General features: G+C 36.0%; 1 protein-coding gene across 1 annotated transcript in view; it reads left to right on the forward strand.

Annotated features, from left to right (window-relative positions):
- The window catches only part of ttc7a (tetratricopeptide repeat domain 7A), a 62203-nt gene that overhangs the window by 7922 nt on the left and 30181 nt on the right, over positions 1-24100 (forward strand). Inside the window, exons 3-11 of the mRNA XM_048205606.1 lie at positions 6279-6442; positions 8270-8438; positions 12183-12313; positions 12626-12750; positions 14865-14943; positions 15033-15202; positions 17342-17405; positions 20095-20232; positions 20861-20944. Coding sequence (XP_048061563.1) covers positions 6279-6442; positions 8270-8438; positions 12183-12313; positions 12626-12750; positions 14865-14943; positions 15033-15202; positions 17342-17405; positions 20095-20232; positions 20861-20944 — 1124 coding nt within the window. The remainder of the gene's footprint in view (positions 1-6278; positions 6443-8269; positions 8439-12182; positions 12314-12625; positions 12751-14864; positions 14944-15032; positions 15203-17341; positions 17406-20094; positions 20233-20860; positions 20945-24100) is intronic.

Genomic DNA, 24100 nt, shown 5'->3' on the forward strand with positions numbered 1-24100 from the left:
ATCCTGTATTATTATTACTATATTATATTTTTTATTATTATATTTTTATGTTATTGTACTTTTATTTGCAGTGATTGTTGGTCATTTCTGGTGACATAAATGACATAGGCTGTCAATGAAAGTTCAAATGGTGAAACTCACTTGATACAATTACTTTAGGGTATGTAGCCTACTGAATTTGATGTATTTCTCCACCGTTATGTTGATGTACTGTAGCTGTATAGTAGCAGGCTTTAAATACTTTCCCAGACACACTACTGTTGGCATTGACCTAAGATGTAGCCTACTACCAACAACATTGAAAATACAGTCTAAAAAAGTGTTAAGTAGCACTAAAAGTGGTTCTTGGCACGTAGGGGAACCACTTTTGGTGCTATGTAGCACCATATCTTTAAAGGTGCTCTACAACCCATAAGAGGTGCCATATCAGATTTTATTTCTTCGACAAAAATGGTGCTAAACAGCACCAACAGTGTTTCTTTGGCTTGTAAAGAACCTTTAAAGAGGCTTAACAGGTTCTTTGTACGGCAGTGGTGCTATATAGCACCTTAACCACCCCAAAGAACCGCTGAAGAACCATACAGGGGCTTAACAGATTCTGTATACGGTAGCGGTGCTATATATCACCTCAGTCATCCCAAAAAAACAGTGAAGAACCGCTGAAGAATCACTGCCGCACCAAGATTTGGTGCTATACAGCACTTAAAGTGGTTCACCTATGATTACGAGCCAAAGAACCACTTTTAGTACTATATGGCACCATTTTTTTTTAGAGTGATAATTCGTTCTGGTGTTGTTAAAGGGATAGTTCAGCCAAAAATGAAAATTCTGTCATCATTTACTCACCCTCTAGTTGTTCAAAACCTGTATGAATTTCTTTCTTCTGCTGAACGCAAAAGACCATATTTTAAAGAATATGGGTAACCAAAGAATTGATTGGTTCCATTGACTTCCATAGTATGGAGAGAACAAAACCACGTGCACTTGAAAATAACATGCCTGACTCACACTTCCTTGCTATTTATTGAATCAAGAAGTTTCCTCAGATCCTGTGGCATTATGGGATAGCAGAGTGTCCACCAGTTGCACGCTTCAAAAGCCCAGTTGATGTAGTTCATCATCAGGCTGTGTCATGATAAACTAATTTGACGCGTGTCTTTTTTCATACTGTCAATATAAGATTTTTGTTTTTGAGAGGAATTAATACATTTATTCATCAAGGACACATTAAATTGATCAAAAGTGACAGACCTTTAAGATATTAATATGTTACAAAAGATTTATTTAAAAAAAAAAATACTGTTCTTTTGAACTTTCTGAAAAAATGTATCCCAGTTTCCACAAAAACTGTTTTCAACATTGATAATAATATGAAATGTTTTTTTTTTTTTTTAACAACCAAATCAGCATATTAAAATGACTTCTGAAGGATCACATGAAGACTGGAGATTAGGCCATCAGAAGAATAAATTACATTTTGAAACATATTTTAAATTAGAAACGGTTATTTTAAATTTGAATAATATTTAACAACATTACTATTACTAAATTTGTGTTTTGCAGAAGATACATTTTAAATGCAAAAAATGTTCTCTTTATGATTTTAGCTTTATGATCTCAGTCTCAATTTCACAAAGGTTAGCATGGTAAAAGGTAAACATGCTGCTTAAACTGCCATATTCATTGTTAAATCAACAGCAGTAATCTAGAAGTTAACACATGGCACTCCCAGGAGGTGTGTCCACCACTGTCCAAATCTGATCTCTGACCCAGCAAGTCTTGTTTCGCCACCGCAACACTCAGACACTAATTTCCCTTTGGGGGAACACACTCAGTCAGTAAAAGGTTCCCACAGAACATACTACTCTGTTCACTTTACAAAGTAAGATACTGTAGTTACTTTATATTTTGTTGAGGAAAATGTCATACATAAACTTGACATATAACACAAGTGTGGATTCAGTGGGGAGTGAGAGATTGAACCAAACAGGAAACACCTCATCCACAGTGTTTATACAAAATATGCATGAAGGCAAAGAGAATATTTTGGGAGCACCTTCTTGAAGGACTGTGTATTTCAGCTAAAACAAACATGCGTAACTCTCTAAACCTGATCAGAATGCAGCTGTAGATTAGCAGCATGAAATCTAGACATGTTTATCAGCGAATGCCATTCTATTGCGATAAAGTCCAATGTTGAATGAAAAATGACATGAAGTCATTTCTCAACAAAACACTGTTCTAGATGTGATGCTGGTGAGAATTTTGCCCTTAAAAGAACTCAAAGAAGATACATTACCATAATCGGCCAACATCAAGCATGTTCTAGTAGGGGTGTAATGATACACTTTGCTCCCGGGACGAGATGATAGACCATATTGGGTTCACGAGAATGAGACGAGACAATATTTTTAAGAAACACTATGTTTAAAGGGGACATAACACACAGTTTCTGCAAATCCTTATGTTAATCTTGAGTACCTATAGAGTAGTATGCATCCTTCATATCTCCGAAGAGACTTTACTTTTATCAGATTTATAAAAGATAGATACAGCTTTATTGATTCGTTCCGAAAACAGTCAAGCTCCTGGAGGCATGCCGTAGACAGAGCTAAAGAGTCACAACACACACAATACATCATCGAATAACTTTTGATTCACTATATGTTGTGTTGTTTACATTATATGCACTTGCATGCCGATTGCCAACAAGATATTTGATGCCGTTTTACCGACCGTATGTAGTTCCGACTCATAATCGGGATCTTTTATCGCTGAGACCGCTCCATTTTTACGTTTCAGATGATCTGCAAATCCAGCATCAAACTGGGCCTTATGTATAAAACATTTGTCACTGAAATGCCTGAAACAAACAAAAACACTTGCACAACTCCATTGTTGCCCTGGAAAAACAAACCACATCCACTATTCCCTTAAAGGTGCAGTGTGTAAATTTTAGCGGCATCTAGCGATGAGGTTGCAAACTGCAACCAATGGCAGCTCACCCCTCCCAGTGTTCCCAAGTCCGCGGTTTTTGGGCTACTTTTACACTGTTGCCGCAGGTTGTTTTTCATGTCCGCGGCTTGAAGCGACCCCAAATAACATGATATTTAACCCCCGGAATGCGACCTTTACCTGGGGAGACCCGCCAAAAATGCGTGTTTTACCCCCCCGGAACATGATTTTTACTGTGGGACCCCCCATGAAACGCGATTGGGCTAGTTTTAAGTAGCAATTGGGCGGGTTTTGTTGTGAAAACCTGGCAACCCTGACCCCTCCCTTTCAAAGCAAAAAAGAGAAGCTATGGTGGCCGTCTGGCCGACACAAGTCAAAGATGTCATCGTATGAGACAGCAGAGAGTATGTTAGCCAGTCAAGCAAAGAGGTTTCTTCTTACTTCTAACAAAGAACGGTCTCTGTTTCTAATAAACCAGATGACTACTACTACTACTGCTTCTTATTCGTGCTTATTCAACATAGTGACGATGCAAGCTGCCTCTAAAAACACAAACGATTTAGAGGAGGAACAACATAGTGATGAAACGCGCTCTGTAGAGCAGTTTGTCCATTTAGGGCTGCTGTAGAAACATGCCGGCGCATAATGACAACTTGACATGGAGAGGGGACCCGCAGTGTATGTAGATATAAATGGCTCATTCTAAGGTAATAAAAACCTGTCAAAATGACAAGCAAGTCCTGTACAGCGCTGCTGACGACTTCTGTAACCCGAACAAAGCACGTTTATGGGCGTGCTCTCTTGATATTGCTTTGGTTGATGTGCGTGGGCTCTTCTGAGAGAAGTGCCCATATACGGAATTCTGCCCTTTAGTGTTGTCACGGTACCAAAATTCCAGTAGTCGGTACCGATACCATGAAAATTTTACGGTTCTCGGTACCAATTTCGGTACCACAGTAAAATCTATTGGAACTATTTTACTATTTTATATAGCCTATTTTAAAAACATTAAATATGATTTGGAGTGTGTGTGTTTGTGTGTGTATATATAGGCTACCTCAATGAAATAAATTTTGAAATATAAAAAAAAAATAATAATAATAATTAAATGCTCAAACATCCATTGTGTACTGTTGAAAAAAACAGCATATGCTGGTAAGGTAGGTTTTGAAGCTGTATGCTGGTCAAATGCTGGTCCTAAACTGGTCCTGCTGGTCCATACTAGTCCTAAGCTGGTCCTGGACCAGCATAAACCAGCTCAAACCAGCATACCAGCTTCAAAACCTACTTTACCAGCAAATGCTCGTTTTTTCAACAGAGGTAACAGACGTGCGTGTTTATTTTAGCTATTCCGTCAGAGAAACAACACACTACAGCCTGTAAAACTATGAAATAAATATCGGTAAATAATGGTAACCTAAATAATAAGAAAGTTAAATATTATTTCAAAAAGCATTCGTTTTTTATTTCCACACAAAGACGCGTCATATAGCCTATAGCCAAAGTCCCGTTATTACTTTGATATAGCCGCTTTGCGATTTGAGAGGGATGTGGGACACGAGCAGGAATGAGACCATTTCTCTTTAATAATATCTTCGTTATCTCCTGATGTTACAAACAACTGACACTTATTATAAAAGGTCTGAAGAGCGTGTTTTATCCTCCGCAGGGGCAAGACATTCAGGCTATGTTTGATTTAGCGCTGCCAGAGAAAACGAAAGTAAAAATCACTGGTGTGTGAAACGCGCTATACAAATAAACTTGACGCGCCTTATAAAGTCTAATAACAAGCACAAACTCTGTTAAATAGAAACTGACGTGCAAGCAAAAAGGTTTCTGTCCTACGGTGTTTTTTCTACTTTACCACAGTAAATAATGCGAATAGCCGAATGCGAACGAAAGAAACGTTATAATCCCCTGCATGAGTGAAGATTTGGGAAAAGAAACAGATTCCATGTTCAGTGGAATAACTAATGGAATATTGTTAAATTCTCTGCTAATCAGGTGACCAGATCGCGATGTGGAAAACAGAATACGAAGCTTAAATGTATGGACTCACGCACCTCTCTTATTCGGCATTAACCAAAATGTTTCCATGGCTGCGATGTCACATTTAATTGCTAACCTATTATTTCTTCTGTAAACAAAGCTTTGTGCTTCACTCGTGTCATATTCAAGTAAATACTGGCACAGCCCGATCAGTGGGTACCGAATATACCCGGATTCTCGGTACTACCAGTACTACAGAAATGCTGGTATCGTCACATTTTCAAAATTTCAGTACCGACTTGGTACCGAAGTACCGGTACTTTTGACAACACTACTGCCCTTTATGATGTCATACAGGGCCATACTACAAAAAAAAAAAAAATCCGAAACTTGAAAAACTTTCTGAACCCTGAAGGAGTGTATTTGGCACAGAAATACTTTGTCATACATCCAACTCGTCATACGTCCAACTAATAAACTAATAATTGGTTTACATAAAGTATCAAAAGCAAGTAATTTTATAGTTTTATTGAACAACACTGTTAAAAAACATTATGTAATATACATAATATTATAAACAATCAACTTATGTACATTATGTATTATAACATATGCCTGAGGATGGCAATGGCCTGGTGATTGTTGTTGTTACACTTTACAGCAGATCGAATCCTTGTCTAATAATATTCCCCAAACAACACTTAATTCAAGTGTCCACTTAATCTTTAATATTTGGCCACTTGTTTATGATAGAAATGCTACAGCCTATGAAATTTCTTGAAAAAGAACATGTGGACATCAAAACATACAAACTCAGAGTGAGGATTTAAACTTTTATTTTGAAATCTCAACAACAGTTTGCATATTTAGAAACATAACCGATGTATTCTCATGTGTTAGTGTAGGTTTATAAATGATAACACTATGCTATGCTATATTATGTTTTTAAATGGTTTTAATATATCGTGCAGCCTTAGAAAACGATCTAATAATACAGTTCATGGATTCTCGTACATGGAGCGCAGCACTTCCGGTAATTAATTTAATCAGAATTTAATCGAGGAATCCTTCACTAATCATCTTGTAATAAATGTCATTTCAGTTCTACTTTCTAAATATAAATTATCATATGCAGTTAAAGACAGAACAATATGATGCAAGCACTGTATAAGTTTTTACACAAACTAAACTGCTGATATTGCAAGCTTTTCACCTCAATGAGAAATATCGTCACGTTTTAATACCACAAGATCTCGTGGCACAAGATCTCTTCACACCCCTATGTTCTAGTCTTTCTTCTTCGACCTTTGCCCAGATTTTCTCTCTGTCTGTAGATGATTACAGGACACTGCTGCTGGCTGAAGCTCTGCTGGAAGAATGTCTGCTGGAGAACATGACCCTGCTGAAGAATTCTACGCCTCTGACTGAACAATCACTGCCAAAACTTGCCCGAGCCAAAGCTCACCTTGACGGCATCCTTTGCAGAGGACTCCTGGAGGTCTGGCACAGTCTCTCTGTTTCTCAAGTCTATCATCAGTTAAGCATCTGTATGCTTTGTGAACCACTAAAAGTACATCAGTTTTTAATTGAGTTCCATTTGATAACAAGATATCAAACCGTTCTGCAAACAAGGCCACTACTTTTTTTTTTTTTTGATAAAACTTAAATTTTCCTTTTTTGCAATTATTATAAGCTGGTGTTTTGCTGATTTTGAGAGGATGTCAAGTCAAGTCTAATAACCTTTAGTTATATACTGCCTTATACAGTACTGATTGTTTCAAAGCAGCTTCACGGTGATAAACAGGGAAATAACGATTAGTGATCCAAAATTCATCAAATATGAGACAAATTCAAATTCTGCTGCAAAGCAGCTCTACAGAAGACAATGGTGGCATTATTTAGTTCAAGTCAGTTCAGTTCAATAACTGTGTAAAGTTCTTCAATTATATAGTGAGTTCAGTTCAGCTATAAGCAGCTCCACAGAAGACAATAGTGTCCTTATTCATCTCAATTCAGCTGATATTGTTTAAGCTCAGTGCAATGTTGCAAAATTTGTCAATTATGAAACAAAGTTCAGTAAGCTATATAGCAGCTCTGTCATCATCGTTTATCAGTGTTGCCAAGTCTGTGGTTTTCTCACTTAATTGGGATACTTTAACACTGTTGCTGTGGGTTGTTTTTCATGTCCGCAGGGTGAAGCAACCCCAAACAACATGATATTTAGCTCCTGGAATGCGAATTTTACTAGGAAAACCCCGCCAAAAACGCGAATTTTACCCCCTGGAATGCAATTTTTACCAGGGGAATCCCCAACCCCCGCCCCTGAAATGTAATTGGTCTTGTTTTGCGTAGCAATTGGGCGGGTTTTGTTGTGAAAACCAGGCAACGATCATCGATGTATGAAGTCAGTTCTCAAGTTCACACAGGTGACTTAGCAGAGTAATCAATGCTGCATAGTTTGGCATTTTATCATGTAATGCAATGATATTCATAGTTTGATGAGATTAAATTTAGTTTTTTTTTTGGGCTAGTTGTTAGAAGAAAATTCTGACAAAAACCTTTAGTGCTTGCATGACTGCTATACATTTATTCTCTGTTTAGATTGTCAGTAGGGCCTGAATTGTGATATGGTTAAGTACAATTATCAAATCACAAAGGCTGAGATTTAATTAAATATATACACTGCGTGTTTCAGAGTGAAATGCAGCCCTCTGTTCATTTACACACGAGTAGCTCATGATGGTGTTTTCACCATCACAGAACGGTTTGGTTCACAGGAAATGCTGCGCCACATGAACACATCTCTGCATCTGCTCTGAATTTGTGTTGCTTCACCATGCATTTGGGAGTGCGCCAACTATCTTCGCATGCTTGTAATGATGCACTTGTCAACAAAAAAGAAGCTTTAAGGGCTCCCTGTGGTTTTCCATTGAAATAAAAGTTTGGTGGTTTAATGTTTGAAAATAAAGTAATAAAGACAGCCTTAAGTATTAGTATTGTAATTTTACAGTTATTTACAATTATTATTATTTGATTTTTTAAAAATATTTTACAATGAAATATTACAGTAATATTTGTTATTTTGTTAGAATTTAGTAGTAGTAGTAGTAATACAATAATAATAATTATTATTATTATTTTGTAGCCATATTGATATATAATCACAGTATTTTGGACAAATTGTGCAGCCATACAAACAAGCACAGCAAACCTGGATATATATATTTTTTTTAAAATCGAATTTTAAATTGCAGTTATTGTTTCCCCCAAATTGTGCAGCCCTAATTGTAATTAATCATGTGATTTTTGGACTCTTCCCCTGTAGCCGCACTACCTGAATGAAGCTCTGCTACTGCTGGCTAAAGTGCACTACGTTCAGGGACGCTACAGGGACGCCCAGGGCATGTGTGCCAGAGCAGGTGTCGATGATTTCACCCGCCACGAGCATCCTGTCTACCAACTTCGCATGCTGGCAGAGGCCTTTGTCATTAAAGGTATGAGTAGTTGAGAAATCACTTATAGCTCATTAAACCTTCCTTATTGTATAATTAAGTTTTGACAAGGCAATTAACATAGTCTAAATGTTCAACTAATTATATGTGTTGTATGTAGCTTCCTGTAACACTGACATAACCTCTTTAAAAATTTTTGCAATACCAATCTTGTGAAGCTCTCTGATGAGATTTCATGAGGTGTATTGGAACTTAATTGGGAGAAATAAATTACACTAAATTCATGAGTGACTTTCTGTCCAATATACACTAAATTCAAAAGCAGATGTTCCTTATATGGTCTTTTAACTGCTAGAGCAATTTAAATGCAAGATATGTGTATTTATAGAGTTATTAAGTAATTTCCATTGCTCCATTCCATTGAGTATTTGCCTCAGGCATGCTTTTATTGGATTCATACCCAAGCTAAAGTGTACAGTGAAAGAAAGGTCTGCATTGCATTCACAGAGTGTTCAGTTTGTGTGTGGGCAGGCGTGCATCTTTTCTTACATATCATATCCTTAGACAGAATGTAACCAAGGAGGGGGGAATTCAAAAACATAAGCAGTTTTCCATCATTGTCTACAGGGAAGCTTACATATTTATATTTAGTTATCATTTAAATAAGGGGTTTTCCAACATGTCACTCACCCTGTGTTTGTGAAATGTCCATTATTTTCTCATTTTCCATGATTTTCTCATACAGTACATTTTCTCACAGTACTTACAAATATCAAAATTATATATACAGGTGCTGGTCATATAATTAGAATATCATGAAAAAGTTCATTTTTTATTGTAAATTATTTAAAAAAATGAAACTTTCATTTATACTAGATTCCCTACATGTAAAGTAAAACATTTCAAAAGTTTTTTTTTTTTTTTTAATTTGTTGATTAGAGCGTCCAGCTACAGAAAGTCCAAAATCCAGTATCTCAAAATATTACAATATTTACATTTGAGTTTCATTAAATGACCATCCCAACAGTACAAATTCCGGGTATCTCTTGTTCTTTGAAACCACACTAATGGGGAAGACTGCTGACTTGGCAATGGACCAGGAGACAATCATTGACACCCTCCACAAAGAGAGTAAGTCACAGATGGTCATTACTGAATGTGGTGGCTGTTTACAGAGTGATGTATCAAAGCATATTAAATGCAAAGTTGACTAGAAGGAAGAAATTGGGTAGGCAAAGGTGCACAAGCAACAGGGATGACCACAAGCTTGAGAATACTGTCAAGTAAAGCCGATTCAAACACTTGGGAGAGCTTCACAATGAGTCAAATGAAGCCGGAGTCAGCGCATCAAGAGTCACCACACTCAGACATCTTCAGGAAAAGGACTACCAAGCCACTTCTGAAACAGAAACAACGTCAGAAGCATCTTACCTGGGCTAAGGAGAAAAAAAAACTGGACAGTGAACAGTGGTCGAAAGTCCTCTTTTCAGATAAAAGTAAATTTTGCATTTCATGTTGAAATCATGATCCCAGAGTCTGAAGGAAGACTGGAGAGGCACAGAATCCAAGCTGCTTGAAGTCTAGTGGGAAGTTTCTGCAGTTAGTAATGATTTGGGGGGCCGTGACATCTGCTGGTGTTGGTCCATTGTGTTTTATCAAGTGCAAAGTCAATGCAGCCATCTTCCAGGAGATTTTGGAGCACTTTATGCTTCCATCTGCTGACAATCTTTATGGAGATGCTGATTTCCTTTTCCAGCAGGACTTTAGCACCTGCCCACAGTGCAAAAACCACTTCCAAGTGGTTTGCTGACCATCATATTACTGTGTTTTATTGGCCAGCCAACATGCCTGACCCCTGAATCTATTGGATATTTTCAAGAGAAAGATGAGAAACAGTCGATCCAACAATATACAGATGATCTGAAGGCTCAATAGTGCCTCAGCAGTGCCACAGGCTGATCACTTCCATGCCACACTTCACTGATGCTGTAATTTGTGCTAGGAGCAAGTCATTTGCTGTAATATGTGCTGCCGACCAAGAATTGAGTGTACAAATGAACATACTTTAAAGAACTTGAACTTTTCTGTTTTGCAAATCCATTTTTTGATTGATCTTAGGAAATATTCGAATATTTTGAGATACTGGATTTTGGACTTTCATGAGCTGTACGCTCTAATCATCAAAATTAAAAAAAAAAAAAAAAAAACTTTTGAAATGTTTTACTTTACATGTAGGGAATCTAGAATATATGAAAGTTTCATTTTTAAAAATAATTTACAATAAAAAAATGAACTTTTTCACGATATTCTAATTATATGACCAGCACCTGTATATATCACCTGACAACATCGATACCATGGTACTCTCACAGTAAGGAACACATATCAAGTTTTTTAGAATGTTTTAGAACATATTAAGTATATTTGTCTAATGTCCATGTCATAAATGTGGCATGATACAATATTATTTAGTTTTAAAAAATCATCAAACAAACAGGTTTTTGCTTAACCTTGTTCAATTATGTAATAATTATGTATGCTGGTATTAAAGTTTACTAAATATTTGTTTAGGAGTTTTAAGTATAACAACCAGTTATTTCCAGTATTTCTGTCTGCTTTTTATATGGATCCTGGAAACATATTTTCAGACAGTAGGCTGGGAAAGTGTAATATTAGCTTCTCTAGCATAGGAAGCAGAACCCACCCAGAATCGGTCCCTTGAGAGACTCACCAGGCAGAGCTTGTGACAGCCGTTCCGCTCTGACAGACCAGTAGTAAATATTGAGCCCAGATTACTTGGATTTACTGCTGTCGGTTTACTAATAGATTAACTACTGAAGGACATTCACTGCCATCTCCATAGACCTTTAACACTATCTATCTATCTATCTATCTATCTATCTATCTATCTATCTATCTATCTATCTATCTATCTATCTATCTATCTATCTATCTATCTATCTATCTATCTATCTATCTATCTATCTATCTATCTATCTATGTTGCACTTTCTTATCCAGTTTTGTTTTATCTACTTTATCTGCCAGTTTCACTTGTACTAGGCTCTTTATGAGTCATAATTTAGTCCCTGTCTACAATTCTTCTCTTCAGATTTGTACAGATAGGGAACTGTTCTTAAAACTAGTGGTGTGGTAAAGTTGTCCTAATTGCGTAGTTCCTCATTTTCAGTTCTCCTCTGTGTACTTCCTTATATATGGATGGAACTAGTGACGTCTGGGAAAATTCAGTGTAGGAAGAAGTCTCTTTAAGTCTGAGATGGCAAAGCATGTCAGCCATAGTCATTGGTTGTTTGCTATACTCAGAAAATGGTCTGTTTAATAGGACATCCTCCATGTTGTCAAGGAGATTCATAGATTTGTTTGTTTATGACTATTTTCTGCATCTCGCCCTGCCGAAGCACTGGATGAGACCAAGACTCCGTGTTCTAGACTGACTGAATAAATTATAAATGATAAAGTCCCACTAATGTAATTTAAAAAGTCCCGTTTGTTTGAAAAACAGTTTTTGCTTTTGTGGTTTTTCTCAATTATGAGGATTAACTGGCACTTACTGATTAAGAATAGACACTGTACCATACAGAGTTTCTTTCTTGTTCCGCATGTCTAATTAAGTCTAATTATCTGTATTGTAATTGAAGATGCAATGTATTGCTAAATTTGTTTTGCATGTCTTGGCTCCTTGGTCAAACTATATTTCATTCTCTCTTTTACAGTTATTGTCCATAATTACTATAAAGTGAATCTTAACCTAATTGTTAATGTCCAGGTTTGTCTTTGGACCATCAGTCTATGTCAGGTGCTTCCCGTGTTAGACTGTCTGAGAGAGAGGAAGAATGCCTGACCTGTTACCTCATGGCCTGTGATGCTGGCCTTTTATATCTGCAAGAGCTTGACAAGGTTTGTGTGTGTGTTATCTTTCACACAGAATGCGTTTTTCTATATATACATGCTTCTAACTGTTGCAGCATGCCTCACTGCATTTCACATTTGAGTGATTCAAATTAAAAAAGACATTCAACTTTTACAAGTGCTGACTTTTTATTTACTGCGGTTTCTCGCGTTTCTAAGTACAAGAACATCATACAAGAAGTTCTGTGTGTAGAATATAAGATATTCATATATAGAAATAACATTTTTGCATTTTGTGTTAGTTTGTAAGCTCTTTCCGCCTAACATTACATCTCCCAATATATGTGTCCTCTTTACAAGACTGTTTGCACGCCAAGTTCCAAAACAGCTAAAAGCGGTCCATCAGTCCCTCATTTTGATTTGGACCCAGGCTTCTTCCTGCAGGCAGCTCTTCAGAGCGCATACCTGTCGCTGCTGAGGAAAGGGTGAGCTTGCATGTTACTGATCTCAGACACTTTACCCACAATTCTCTGCACTTTATATCAAGCACTTATGTTGCCATGTACACACAGTATTCACAGCACAGCTTTACTTACCATTTATGGACTCCACATGAATATATGACCGGGGATGTGTAAACACACCGCTGGTATTCTTGTGTCAGCATGACCAGTGTGTGGTGTGGATGTGCCAGTAATGTCCAGCAGGTGTCAGTGTTTTAACACAGGTGATTTTACATGAGGTCTTACATGTTGTCAGTCACTCTGATAATGGTTTTGTTTGAAATGGCATACTAGATACTACAACTTAAAAATATTAGGGATGTTGAATAAACTTAATAGATCATAAAACTAACATAAAACATATGAAATGTCATTATTTTTTCAGTTCAGGAAAGAAAACAAAATAATAAGATGTTTCAGTTTGTGTGTACGCATGCATATATAGCCTATAATAAATAATATTTATGCAGTATAACTTATAAAGACAGTGGACAGAGGCTGATTTCTACATAGTGCTCTTTGCTCATCTCGCTTCTCTCTTCTTCACAACAGTTCTAACACAGAAATCAATGATTGTAAATGCAGTTATAAATACACTATATATTTCTCAAACTGCATCAAAACACATGGGGATGCAAATATGAAATATAATGTAAAAACATTACCCACATTGTTAAACTTAAGTCTTTTATGTAACTTGTGTTTTGCAGTGAATCATTGTAATAATGACAATGTTAATACTATATAAACATTGTCATTGTCAATGATGCTAAATAATATGTATTATATTATGAATGTAAAGGAACACATTTCAGTTTTGGTGCTGTTGCTTAAAGGGTTAGTTCACCCAAAAATGAAAATAATGTCATTTATTACTCACGCTCATGTCGTTCTACACCCGTAAGACCTCCGTTCATCTTCGGAACACAAATTGAGATATTGTTGATGAAATCCGATGGCTCAGTTTGGCCTCCATTGCCAGCAATGTTACTGTAAAGGTCCATAAAGGTACTAAAAACATATTTAAAACAGTTTATGTGACTACAGTGGTTCTATCTTAATATTATAAAGTGATGAGAATACTTTTTGTGCACCAAAAAAACAAAATAACAACTTTTCAACAATATCTATATGGGCCGAGTTTAAAACACTGCTTCAGAGCTTTACGAATCAAATCAGTGGTTCGGAGCGCCAAAGTCACATGATTTCAGCAGTTTAGCCTTTTGATAGGAGATCCAAATCACTAATTCGAAACAAAATATGAAGCAGTGTTTTAAAATCGGCCCATATAGATATTGTTGTCGTTATTTTGTTTTTTTGCCACACAAAAAGTATTCTTATCACTTTATAATATTAAGATAGAACCACTGAACTCACATGAACTGTTTCAAATATGTTTTTACTTCCTTTATGGATCTTGAGAGGTGCAGTAACATTGCTGGCAATGGAGGCCTCATCTTAATTTGTGTTCTGAAGATGAACGTTATTTTCATTTTTGGCTGAACTAACCCTTTAAGTACTTGAGCCTGTGGAGGTTGAGAAACACAGCTGTTTCCTATAATGCAAAACGCATGAATTGATCATCCATTTATTTATCGACAAATGAACCTGTTGAAACATCACCTGTAAGTTTGAAAATCTCCTCCTCCTCCTTTTTTCCTGTGATGGAAAAAGTGAATTTTCAGCATCATTATTCCAGTCTGTAGTGTAACATGATCCTTCAGAAATCATTCTAATATACTGATTTGCTGCTCAAAAGAAATTTGGATTCTTTGATGAATAGAAAGTTCAAAAGAACAACATTTATTTAAAATAGAAATCTTTTGTAACAATGTAAAAGTCTTTACTGTGACTGTTGATGAATTTAATACTTTTTGGAATGCTAGTATATATATATATATATATATATATATATATATATATATATATATATATATATATATATATTTGTCTCTCTAGTGTATAATTGACACACAGTAACATGTAGTTGTGACATAATATCCATCAGTCTTATCCACTCCTTCTGTTAAACCTTTCATCATCTTATTTTTCAATCTTTTTCTCCTCCCACAATCACTTCTGCCCATGTGTATTAGTCACTTGGCTCAGGGTACACACCAGCTGCGGCGGGTCATGAGGGCTGTGGAGAGTCGGGGGTCTCAGAGTTTTCGTAAGGTGAGATCTGGGTAAATTACATTTTTGATGCTCACATACTCACAGCAGGTGTCAGTGGCTGTTTTATTTTTTTGTGTTGTGTTGTTTAGACAGTAGCATGCAGGCTTGCAGAAGTGTTGCTGGGTTCAGTGTGTGAGGACGCGTACTGGGATCCACTGTCTCATCCACCACCCGGCTGGCTGAAGAAAGAAGGAGTCACACACCCCAAAGATGCCATCTACCCCTCGTCCAAACCACCACAGCGCTACAACACTGAGGGGTCAGACTCTCTTTCCTTTCACATTCTCTATATCATTCACTTTTTCATGTAAGAAACAATATTTAAATCAGCAAATAAAAGCAGAACAAAATAATACTAGACGAGTAAAGTTTGATGACAAACTTTGATGTTGGCTTGACAAAGCCCTGTCTGGAATTTTAAAATAAATTTTAAAAGCTTGACGTGTGAAGATTTTATTCAGAGAAGTCGTAAACAGTCAGACCAATAAAAACTAATTTAGACCATATTAGACTACTTCAAACCCCATTATATTGCTAAGAAACCACATGAAAACCATTCAAAAAATCACATACATGCTGTAAAGTTTCAGGAGTGACAATATGTTGAGGTGAATCCCCTAAATTTTCATTCCGTGAATGTACGGAACACGACTCGCTCACGAAATTGCAATGAGTGACATAGCAACATTCTGGCGTCTTACACGTTTGGTATCCGCTATTTTTGACCAAAATAATATTACAGTGACCAAATAATCATTATGTTTAGCAATTTTAACTAAACCACAGTCAACGGAGGCGTTGTGTTTATGGTTGGAAGGCTGTTTTGTAGAGAGCTCTCTTGAAACGTTGCCATATCCACCTATTATAAGCATTTTTGGGCTTGCTGTTTAGGCTTGGCTCATAAAACGATCATGTTTATGGGATTATTAAATTGGGCAGGTGCGGGTCGTGATATTTATTTCAACATAAAGCATTTGGATTTAACAGAACAGAAGAAATTTGTACTGAACAGAAGAAATTAACGGGAAGATTTCTACATCAAAGAAGGTGAAGCCACAGAACACACCTAACTATTATATAACTGGCATTGACCAATGGTGGTTCGAAATGTTTTAACCAGCCAGTAGTTACCACTTTTCCAGAAAGTTTGTATATTGTGACCTTAAGTGTTCCCTGCTGGGTGTTTTAACATATTGTTAGCATGTTTCTAGAATGTTTAAGCATATTGCTAGCATGTTTCTAGCATGTTTTAGCACATTGCCAACAGGATTTAGGATTGGAGAGCATGTTTCTAGCCTGTTTAACATATTGCCAGCATGATTCAGTATGATGCTAACATGTTTCTAGCATGATTTACCATGTTGCTAACATGTTTTAGCACACTGCTAGCATGTTTGTAGCACATTGACAAGTTTTACTGATGATAGATAGATAGATAGATAGACAGACAGACAGATAGATAGATAGATAGATAGATAGATAGATAGATAGATAGATAGATAGATAGATAGATAGATAGATAGATAGATAGATAGATAGATAGATGAAGGTAGGCCTATGTGATGAACTTGGTGGATGTAGCTTAAAATACTCTAAAAGAGTTTTTGTATGAAATTGTGACCCCCTTAATGAAAGTCTATGGGATTGTTTGGTTTAGGAAAACCATGAGTCAGATCAGTTAGAAAAGATATAGCAGACAGAGTCACAACATCTTGAATGGCTATGCCGAGTTTTTGCGTCATACTGTAGCCTTCACAAACCAGAACAGTAAGCGTTAATTTTTGGCATTTTATGTACAGTAAATCTCAATCTCAATGCTATCATTAAATTGTATTGTGTAAATTAGCCATTTGACAATATTGATCGATCACTAGAGTCAGAGAGTAATGTACAAGGAGATGAGCTGAGGACAGTGCTGGGGTTTGTTTGCCTGCTTTAATATTCAGGACACGGCGGAATGCTGTGTTGTGAATAAAACATACTGTAACTGTACCTGTGAGTCTGCAGGCGCCAAGCAGAGAAAGGAAAAATACAAGAGAGATGAAAAGAGATGGAGAGACTTTTGAGAATATGTCTGAAGAACAGAAATTAGAACAGATAAATGGAATATTCCAGTTTAGGATTCCTGATACAGCTTAGTAACATGCTATGATGATTCCAGATGATATGGAGGGACGTAGGATGAAGGGATGAGATGGGGAAAAAAGGGATGAGAGAAAACCGACTAAAGAAAGAGGAAGTTGTTCAGAATACCAATAAAACATGTTAAAAAAAGGGACAGCTTTGAGGATGGCAGTAAGTCCAGAGAGCTCAGTTACAGACTGACCTATGTAACTAGAGACTGACACACACACACGTTTGTGACAGGTTTTTTCCTTTTCCTGTTGCCACCCTGTAGAGCTTTCTGTCCACAGGACGTGGTTGAAGAGGCGGTGCTGGTGCTCCTCATCACAGAATCAATGGTGAGACACTCTTTCTCACATTCATCCTTTCTTCCTTAACATGCTGTGTTGTGATGTCTCTTCTCCTTAGCTGGATCTTAAGAACTATTGCATGATTACTGTATATTATAAAGGAAAAGTTCACTGAAAAATCTTAATATATTAATAATATATTTTTAATGTTCCAAAACCATGTGCTGTTATCACAAAAGGAGGAATTTTTAAGAATGCTCCGCTTTTCCATGCAAAGTTTAGAGTGACCCCTAAATTGTCCTCTCAAGGCAAATGAACTTGGATGCCCCTGAATATGCTTCATTTGGCATGCAAATTCAATTTAAGTTAATTTGTATAGCACTTTTCACAATACTTATTGTTTCAAAACAGATTTATAGAAAATGCTTGGTTCAGTGTTACAATGTAGGAAGTATTCTGTCAGAAATGAGTGTATCAAAGTAATGTCCATGTGGCAGTAATAAACAGCTATAATATAGTACATGTGGTTAGTTAACTTCATGTATTCAGTTAAGCTAACACAACAAACGTGTTAGGCAGCAATTACAACTTGTGCTTGTATAATTACAATTATTTCAATATAAGGATAATATTATAATATTTGGAACATGATAATATCTAAAAGTTTTGCACATCGATACAAAGTTGCACTCACCTAAAATCTTCACAATTGTTGATGTCGCCTACAAACACTGCAATGGCAATGTGGCACAATCTGTAGTTACTGCGTCTTTAAGAGGTGCGTCTTTAATCTTACTTAAACAGAGAGAGTGTGTCTGAGCCCCAAACATTAACAGTCAGAAAAGAAGGCTATTCCAGAGTTTAGGAGCCAAATGTGAAACAGTTACATGCAACACATTTTTCTTTTAAAGAAATTATTGCTTTTATTCAGCATGGATGCAATAAAGTGATAGTAAAGACATTTATAATTTTACATAATATTTCTAATATTTCTAGGAAATCACTCAAAAAATAGGAAGCAGCGCAACTGTTTTCATCATTGATAATAATAATAAGTATTTATTCAGCATTAAATCAGCATACTAGAATGATTTCTGAAGGATCATGTGAGACTGAAGACTGAGTAATGACTACTGAAAATGTAGCTTTGCATCACATTAATAAATTGCCTTTTTAAATATTAAAATAGAAATTTGTTCATTTAAATTGTAATAATAATTCACAATTTTAAAGTTTTTACTGGATTTTTGATCAAATAAATGCAACCTTGGTAAGCATTAGAGACCCCTTTCTATGGAGCCCCGCACATTAGTAAAGTCGTTCCCTCTATTTACTAAATCGTGCACACACTTTACTAAGTAGTTCCCTCTATTTACTAAATCGTGCACACACTTTACTAAGTAGTTTCCTCGATTTTCTAAATCGTGTGCACACTTTACTAAGTCATTCCCTCTATTTACTAAATCGTGCGCATGATTTACTATTTCGAATTAGTAAGTTTTGCACACAATTTATAAATCGAGGAAATGGCTTAGTAAAGCGTGCACACAATTTAGTAAATCGATGGAACTACTTAGTAAAGCGTGCGCATGATTTATAAATTGAGGGAACTACTTAGTAAAGCATGCGCATGATTTATAAATCGAGGGAACTACTTAGTAAAGCATGCACACGATTAAGTAAATCGAGAGAACGAATAAGTAAATCGTGAGCATGATTTATAAATTGAGGGAACTACTTAGTAAAGCGTGCGCATGATTTATAAATCGAGGGAACTACTTAGTAAAGCGTGCGCATGATTTATAAATCGAGGGAACTACTTAGTAAAGCATGCACACGATTTAGTAAATCGAGAGAACGAATAAGTAAATCGTGAGCATGATTTATAAATTGAGGGAACTACTTAGTAAAGCGTGCGCATGATTTATAAATCGAGGGAACTACTTAGTAAAGCATGCGCACGATTTATAAATCGAGGGAACTACTTAGTAAAGCATGCACACGATTTAGTAAATCGAGAGAACGAATAAGTAAATCGTGAGCATGATTAAGAAATCGAAGGAACGACTTAGTAAAGCATGTGCACGATTTAAAAATCGAGGGAACTACTTAGTAAGTGTGTGCACGGTTTATAAATCGAGTGAATGAATAAGTAAATCGTGTGCATGATTTATAAATCGAGGGAACGACTTAGTAAAGTGTGCGCACGATTTATAAATCGAGGGAACAACATAGTAAATTCATATGGTTCAGGTTATTAGGTTAGGTTATGGTTAGGTTATTTGGTGTTAGGGTTCAGGTTAGTAAAATAAGTTGACGTAGTTCCAAAGATACTTACAGTCAGTAGAATGTCTGTTGGGGACCATGAAAATAAAGAGTTAGCTTTATTAGATATTAGATATTAAACAGACAGTCTACTAATACTCTAATGAGAGTTAGTTGACATGTAAGTTACTTAGAGTTAGTAGAATGTTTTTCATTTGTTTGTCAGATATGTTGATCTAAAGCAGTTAAATGAATGGGACAATAAAAGAATCTTCTTTTATATTCCACTGGCAAAATAATACTTTTATAACATATTTAACATAGCTTCCTAACCCTGAAGGCATTTTGTGTTTATCCATATTTGACACCCAATTCAGTTCTTGAACACTTTACCAATGAGGTTCTCCTGGACCAGGATCAAGAGACACAGCTATAACAAAGCTCCTGACCCTCTCTCTATTGTCCCCTATAGGCCAGCGGCGAGGCAGTGATCAGCCGCACCCCGGAGCACCGGGAGGCGAGGGAGAGCAGCATGCAGGATGCCTCCTCTGTTTATGACCTGCTGACCATCGGTATGGCCAGGAGGGGGCAGTACTCCATGCTGTCAGAGGTAAGATGTGTCAGCACAGATCGGTATCGACCCAGCGCTTTGCAAACACTAGCAAGGAAGTGACCTGTATTTTATGTAGTAGCTTTCACCTTCTTTGTCGCAAGTCACCTCTTTCAATCTTTCAATCTCTCTCTCAATCTCTCCTAGCTGTATGGGTGATTTTTTTCCCCTTCTTCCTCCATCCTGTCCTTCAGGTTGTTTCAGTAGTTGAGCCATTGCGTGATGGTGAGAATTTACTCAGAGTCTTTCTCAGGTGAATCTAAATCTAAGCTCAGTGTTTTCAGTAGGTTAATTTCAACTGAATCCATGTCATTTCACTGATAACCCACATTACACTGCCATTACTCTGTATTATCAACACATGCCTACGTATATGTCGAAAATAAATCCCTTTCTCATCAATTTTATGCCCACTTTCTCATGCATGTGCCATGATGTGATGTGTACAGGATACACACAATCCCCTATCGGTGGTGGAAACAACAAGATCCTTGCTAGAAATACTGAGTTATGCTGAGCAATGTCAACCGTATTATCATTTAGCTCTATTTCTTCTCTAGTGTTTCTTGGAAGGCTGATTCAAAGTTTCTTTCTGATTGTGATGTGGTGTGTGATTGTTTGCCATCAGTGTTTGGAGCGGGCCATGAAGTTCTCCTATAATGAGTTTCATCTTTGGTACCAACTTGGCTTGTCTTTGATGGCAAGTGGGAAGGTGAGATTCATGTCCTGTTGTCGTCATCAATGTTCTATTCATTTATTAGTCATTTGTTACAATAATTGTCCATATTTAAGATTCAACTAAATAAATGAGTTCTAGTAACTGAAAGAAACAAAACACAGAAGGTTTTATCCAAATTAAATATGTTTGAAGTTGAAAAGTCCAGTGGAAAAGGTATCTCATCGAGTGGTTGGGATCAGATTACAGACGATTTTCACACCACGCTTAACCCTTGGTTAAAGGGTTAGTTCACCCAAAAATGAAAATAATGTTATTTATTACTCACCCTCATGTCGTGCTACACCCGTAAGACCTTCGTTCATCTTTTGAACACAAATTTAGATATAGTTGATGAAATCCGATGGCTTAGTCAGGCCTCCATTGAGAGCAAAGCCATTCAAACTCTCAAGGTCCATATAGTAAAAACATATTTGGAACAGTTCATGTGAGTTCAGTGGTTCTATGTGGTTCTGAGTTCTCAATGGAGGCCTCACTGAGCCATCGGATTTCATCAACTATATCTTAATCTGTGTTCTCATGCCATTTTCTCATCATTTTTTTCATACCATCGTGCCATCCCAGATCTATATGATTTTCTTTCTTATGGTAAATAATCCATCTAATGCAAGTGAAAAGATTCCCAAATGCCCCACATACAGCCATTATTATGGCAATCCATCTATACAACCCCAGTGAATGAATAAACGTCTTCTTAAGTAAAACAATAGGTGTGTGTAAGAAATAAAGTAATGTTTTAACTCTTTTAACTATAATCTAGTAAAAAAAGATTTTTTTTACCGAAACACATTCAAGTTGTTTTAAGCTGAAAAACAAAATCAGAAATAATTGTGATATTTAAATTTGGTTAACTCTGTCCCTGCCAGCGTTTTTGAAAAAAGTTGACAGGCAGCACAAGTTTTTTTTAAGAATTTTCACAAAAGTTTCATGGCCCCCAGATTATTTTGTTCTATGAATATCTGAAAATGCAAAATATCAAAAGAAAGAACAGACCCTCTGCTTTAAAAAAAAAAAAAAAAAAAAAAAGCTTCATGCATTTTTTTTTCAACATTTGAATGTGGGTAAGTTTCATAAAAAAAGCAACATTTTGAGCAAAAAGCTGAGAAAATCATGTTTTTGTCAAAGACTACATCTGAATCAGATTTACATTGATGATCAAAACATAGATGGAATAGACTGAGTCCATCAACACCCTCAAAGCTTGCACAGTCCTATAGCTCATCCTGGGTTGACATTTCATTCGGTAATGTTAGGCAGTTTTGATTTATTTGCTGTTTAATATTGATGATCACGTTGTTGGCAAGCCGTTTTGACTTTTATTCATTCTCAGGATATGAATTCTTGATATCAACAATTCAGTTTTCACTAGTTAAAATGCTAATTCTTGATATCAGGAATTACATTTCTACTAGTAACAATGACAATTGTTGATATCAAAAATTAACATTTCCACTAGTAAAAATGTTCATTCTTGATATCAAGAATGATGTCATCACTCGCAGAAATATGTATTCTTGATATCAACATTTGAATTTCCACTAGTAAAAACTAGAATTCTTGATATCTGTAATTGTATTTTCACTAGTGAAATGTCACCATAGGCTGCCATTCAAATTCAATTGTTGATATCAAGAATTGAGTTCTTACTAGTTGAAATTCCAATTTCACATATCAGAAATACAATACATAATTTTTGATATCAATAATTCATTTGTCACTAGTTGAAATGTCAGTTCTTGATATCAACAATTGAATTGCTACTAGTAACAATGTTAATTTTTGATATCAATAATTTGATTGTCACTAGTAACAATGTTAGTTTCTGATATCATGAATGTGATTGTTACTAGTAAGAAAGCCATTTTAGATATCTGAAATTATATTGATATCAGAAATACATTTTCAGATATCAAAAATGAACATTTTTACTAGTAGCAATTCAATTGTTGATATCAAGAGCTGACATTTCAACTAGTGACAATTGAATTCTTGATGTCAAAAATTTGCATTTTACTAGTAGCAATGTAATTATTGATATCAAAAATTACAATTTTTACTAGTAAGAATTGTATTTCTGATATGTGAAATTGGAATTTCAACTGGTAAGAAATCAATTCTTGATATCAACAATTGAATTTGAATGGCAGCCTATGGTGACATTTCACTAGTGAAAATACAATTACAGATATCAAGAATTCTAGTTTTTACTAGTGGAAATTCAAATGTTGATATCAAGAATTAACATTGTTACTAGTGGAAATGTAATTCCTGATATCAACAACTGAATTGTTGATATCAATAATTGAATTGTTGATATCAAGAAGTAACATTGTTACTAGTGGAAATGTAATTCCTGATATCAACAACTGAATTGTTGATATCATGAATTCATATCCTGAGATGTGAATAAAAGTCAAAACAGTTTGCCATATGTTTCTGCTTCTTTGCATGTGTTTTGATCAAGAGATTCTGTACTCTTTCCGAAGATGTGTAATAGCACCCCCTACTGTATAACAGTGAAAACATGGAAAGCCAATTTGTCAATTGTCTCATAAATTATGGATATTTCCTTTAATGGTGTAGAAAGAGTTAATTGCCTCTTGATTCAGGGTGTTGTTCTCAGGTGATAAATTACAACAGTCGTATTAAAGTTCTTCGTCAATGAACCCGCTTCTTAATATTTCAGCCAAACAGATTTTATATATTGCTACTCTAGCATCATTGTTGGTCACAGTTAAGTTTACCTGTTGTAGTTTATGCACGTTGCAGAGAGGGTCGAGATTACACTTGACATAAATATAAGCAAGTTTTGAAGCATGATGTAAGTGCTCTGTGAATTTTGCTCGAGAAGTGACACACAACCACAGAGGACATCACTTCTCATGCAAGCTTCACAACATGCTTAAGCTGAGCATCATGACATGCTTATGTTTACGTTAAGTGTGAACTTAACCTTCTAATGAATATGCATTCAACAGTTGGCCAGAAGCAATGGTTTGTATTAAAAAATATTAGAAAGTTTCTTACATCTACCTATCGTTTTGCTTCAGAAGACATTGATTTATTTTTCTAGAATCTTTGTTTGTGTTCATCTGAAAAAAAGAAAGTCATATACTGTGCATCTGGGTTGGA

This window comes from Megalobrama amblycephala, linkage group LG10 (assembly GCF_018812025.1).
Source record: "Megalobrama amblycephala isolate DHTTF-2021 linkage group LG10, ASM1881202v1, whole genome shotgun sequence".
Classification (NCBI taxonomy): Eukaryota; Metazoa; Chordata; class Actinopteri; order Cypriniformes; family Xenocyprididae; genus Megalobrama; species Megalobrama amblycephala.